General features: G+C 32.3%; 1 protein-coding gene across 1 annotated transcript; it reads left to right on the forward strand.

Moving 5' to 3' along the window:
- The first annotated feature begins 955 nt into the window (after nucleotides 1–955).
- Nucleotides 956–3265, forward strand: LOC132274390 (F-box protein At5g03970-like). Its single transcript, XM_059775662.1, has 2 exons — nucleotides 956–1096; nucleotides 1877–3265. Exon 2 carries the CDS (start codon nucleotides 1880–1882, stop codon nucleotides 3077–3079), a length of 1200 nt encoding a protein of 399 aa, XP_059631645.1. The 5' UTR covers nucleotides 956–1096; nucleotides 1877–1879; the 3' UTR covers nucleotides 3080–3265.
- Nucleotides 3266–4451: the final 1186 nt, after the last annotated feature.

The following is a 4451-nucleotide window of genomic DNA, read 5'->3' on the forward strand; positions in this document are numbered from 1 at the left end:
GTAAACTTTGTCCTCATACCTCCTTTGTTAGTTGACTGTTAGGTATGTCAAAAGTCAACTAATTTGAAAAAATAAAATATCAAAATTACCATTTCTTATTGTAAAATGCCCAAATAAACCTTACTCGCTTTTGAAAAGTACAATTTTAACCTTAACCACTTGGACCTTTACACCCTCACATGTACTCCTGCAACCTCATTCACTGATCCAACTTTGCAATCACCTTCTATCTTTGAGAAGGTGCATTTCAAGTTTGTTTGATCTATGAAAGAAAATCAGGCATGAGTTCTCATATACATGTCTTATCTTAAATAAATGAAGTAATGCTCAATTTGGGAAATTGGAATTTTGTGTCTGTTTAAGGTATTTTCATATTCGGGTACCTTGCTGCTATTGAAACTCCATCTATAAATAGACAAGCAATGGTGTTTGGCGCAGGTTAGCAGATGCCAACACCTAATTGAAGAGAGAGATAAGAGAACTGAGAGAGATTATTTTAACTTGTATCCTTTTTTGTTATTTTACAAAATCATGTATTTATAATTTTTTTTAACTTGTTTCCTTAATTGTGTTAGTTTAGGATTTATTTAACTTGTGTCTTTTTTTGTCATTTTACAAAATCATGTATTTTTATTTATTTTTAATTTGTGTCCTTAATTGTATTAGTTAGAATTTATTTATATATAGAATTACATATTTTGAGAGTATTTTGTATATATGAGAAATTGCATCAAACTATAAATATAATAGATGTGTGTTTTGGTCTCTATTTTAAATACAAAAGAGAGGCATTCATATTGAATTTCGAGTGGGAAAAAAGAGTAATTTAATTAGTAAAAGGAAATATATATTTTTTTGTTATCTGATTAGGAAATTAACTGATTGGCAACTTCTTTTCCTACTATTATTAGGATGGTCAAACAGCTTATAAATAAATAAATATATATATATATACACACACACACGTGTCTTCTCTCCTCGTTTGAGCCCTAAAAAGCTGCTCCCTTCTTCCAAATCAATCCACTGGTAAGTGTAGCTCACTTGGAGAAGCCAAATCCAATCCATAGTTCTCTCAGATCGGTTTCTTCAAGTTCAGGTAAATCATAATTTCGATCTATTTGGGATCCAATTTCACTCGAATCTCATTATTTGATGTTTTTCTTCGTATTAAATTTGGATTATTTTGTTTTGGGTTTTGTGTTGTAAATTCCATTTGTTGTTGAATTGTGCCGATTGGGTATGCAATTAATGGGTAAGAATGTGTTATTAAATTTTCTTTTCGGGGGTTCCTTCTTCTTTTGGGTTGGGGTTGAGCTGATGCTAGATGCACAGATTAGAGTTGTGTGTGTGTGTTTTTTTTTTTTTTTTTTTGTTTTCGGTAGGTTTAGAGGTGTGTTTTGTTCCGGTAAAAGTTCAGAATTTAGTTTTTATATTTGTTACCATTATTTCCTTAAATTTTTTTAGTCCAATTATCTTTCTTTTTGGTGTTTGATTTTAATTTCTTTGATCTCCTTTTGTTGATGAATTATGCCGACTGGGTATGCAATTTATGGGTAAAAAAATGTTTATTTTTTATTTTTTTTTTCCTGGGTTGGGAGTGGAGCTGATGCTAGCTGTACCTTGCGGGATTAGAATTATGCTGTGTTTTGATTTTTGTACAAGTTCATAATTTTTATTTTAGTTAAAATGAAACTATTTTTAGTTTCTCTAGTTGTTACAATTACTTTATTTTATTCAGGTTTTTTTTTGTCTGTCACATTTTCTTTGTTTTTTTTTTGTGTGTGATTTTAATTTCTATTTGTTTGTTTATTGATCTCCTTTTGGATATATCACCTATTCTACTTGCTCAATTGACAATCTCACCTTAATTTTCAAGAGAATGGTGTACAGCAGCAGCTGCTTTAGCAGTGTGGAAGTTGTGTCACACTGCGATGACCTTGTAAATGAGATTTTGCTTCGATTGCCTCTACACTCTGTCTTCAAGTTCAAGTGTGTATCCAAGACATGGAACCGTTTGATCTCTGGTCCTATTTTCTGCGTCAATTACCAGTCCCATAGAAAGAATTCTCTTTCCCCATTGTTGGGATTCTTCCGGGGTACTCTTGCCAATGATCGGTCAACACTTCAGCTTTCATTCCTTCCAAATTGTAAAGAAAGGAAAGTTACAAACTTGGATTACATTGAAAACTATCTAGTTAGAGAGAGTTCTCCTGAAGGCCTAATTTTTTGCAGTTTAAAGTTTGTACCACGTTTGTACTACGTTTGTAACCCCGTCAAAAACCAATGGTTTGCTCTTCCTACACCAAACAATGGACACGATCCATCCTTTGTGAATTTGTCGTGTGAAGAATGTAGCAAAGATGGCGTGGTACATTTCAAAGTAATTGCAGCTTTCTTTGAGAAAGAGGAGCCAGCCACATATGACAGAATACATATAGAAGCTTTCTCTTCTCGAACAGGCAAATGGAGTGAATCGTTTCTCACTTCTCCATCTGAATTTTCACGCAGGAAGTCGAATGGAGGTCGATCAATAGATGGGATCTTCTACTGGAGAGTTAGTGGTCATTTCGCCGCTTATGATCCCAACATGGGGGAAAATCGTCTCTGGCTGATAAGGTTTCCTGATCGTTGCTGCAAGAGAGAGCAATCTATGAAATTTATATTGGGACAGTCACCGGATGGTTGTCTACGGTTTGCCATAGATGAGGAAGATCAATTCAGAGTGTGGGTTCTCAAAAAGAAGCTTTCTAGTTATAGTTTATGTCACACTGTACCAAGCAGCGAATGGACGCTGAAGGAAGTTGTGGGTTACAAGAAGTTGAACCTCATTAACTATAACGCCACTAGTCGTAATCCTTACATTCGTCGGCTTAAAAAATATCCTCGTCTGGATTCATTTCATCCTCGGAATTCAAAACTGGTGTATATTCGGCGGGGAAGCGTGATGTTTTGCTATGATTTTGAGACTCGAAGAGTGGAACGAATTCAGTATCATGTAAATGGGACTGTCATGGCAAACGATAGATTAGTTCCTTACTTTGATCCTCCTTGGCGCCCTTCTTTGCCTCCTTTACATTAGTTTGAACTGTTCATAGGCTTAGCTTACATCGATTTGGGAAGCCTAAATAACAAATTGGTCTTTTTTAACAATTTATTTTTTTCTTTGATTGTATTAAACAAATTAGATGCATTAAGAATAATTTGTAGTTTTGCTTACATCTATTTATGAAGCCTAAATAACAAATTGATTTTTTTAACAGTTTATTTTTCCCTTTGTTGATTTAAATAAAATAGTTACATAGACCTTAAGACAAATCGTTCCATTCAGTTTCTATATATATATATATATATATATATATATATATTTCTGTTTTCGCCATTAGCCCCTTTTAATATATATAAACTGAAAAAAAAATATATACATGAAAGGAAGGACGGGTAAAAAGGCTAATGGCAACAATTTAGTAAAAAAAAAAGAAGGAAAAAAATAACTAGCTGCCACAATTGAAATAAAAAAGAAAGAAATAAAGGTAGGAAAATATATATATATATACACACGCACACACGTATATGGATTGAGAGAGGACATACAAGAAAGGTAATTAAAAAGAATTTAAAGGATAATTTTGTTTTTAAAGATTACTTTTATTTTAAAGTAGGTTATATTTTTTACGTTTTTTGATAATAGAGAAAGAGTAATTAATGAATAATGAGACTTAAAGTAGCCAATAAAGAGAGCGACTGTGTAAGAATAATTGCTTAGCATTCCTTTAATTGGAATTAGTTCTCAATGCCAAGGTTTTGCAATGGGCTTGTTGTTGCCTTTATTTTATTTTTTTACTTTTCGCTATGGGCTTGTTGCCTTTATTTTTTTGTTTTTGGTATGGGCTTTTGCCCAATGTTTTCCTTGGGAATGCTCCATATACATTTGTAAAGTTTTCTCATACTAATTTAACCGAAAAAAAAAAAAAAAAAAAAAAAAAAAAAATGACCCTTGTACAAAATGGTTTAATTTCTTGGTCCAAGCATCAAAGTTCAGCCTCTTATTTAGTGACAAGATCGATGAATTAAACTCTATTTTCCCTTCACTGTCGTGATCGATGGAGTTTAAATAATTGTATACTCCTCCTCCAGTCATGTAGCAAAGTGAAAATGATAATAGCTTTAATTAAGCATTTAAAATTTTTTCCTTAGGCGTGTTGTTTCAGAAAGCATCAGCGACTACACTTAAATGTAATATTGAAAGTACAAAATTTAATTTAATATATTGAGTTTCATTATCCATTTTAATTTGTCAAGGAGGCAAACTTGTTAGATATTTAGTTGTGTATAGGGAATGTTTTTTTCACTTTATTCTTATTTATATCCATTTTTTTTAATTGTTTATAGGGAGACTTCATCATTTTTTTAAAAGTTAATCTTAAATGAATTGTGATGACCTTGTGGGCGGG

The sequence above is a fragment of the Cornus florida genome, unplaced genomic scaffold (genome assembly GCF_030987335.1).
Source record: "Cornus florida cultivar Cherokee Brave unplaced genomic scaffold, ASM3098733v1 CherokeeBrave_3.0.0_Hap2_Chr09, whole genome shotgun sequence".
Classification (NCBI taxonomy): Eukaryota; Viridiplantae; Streptophyta; class Magnoliopsida; order Cornales; family Cornaceae; genus Cornus; species Cornus florida.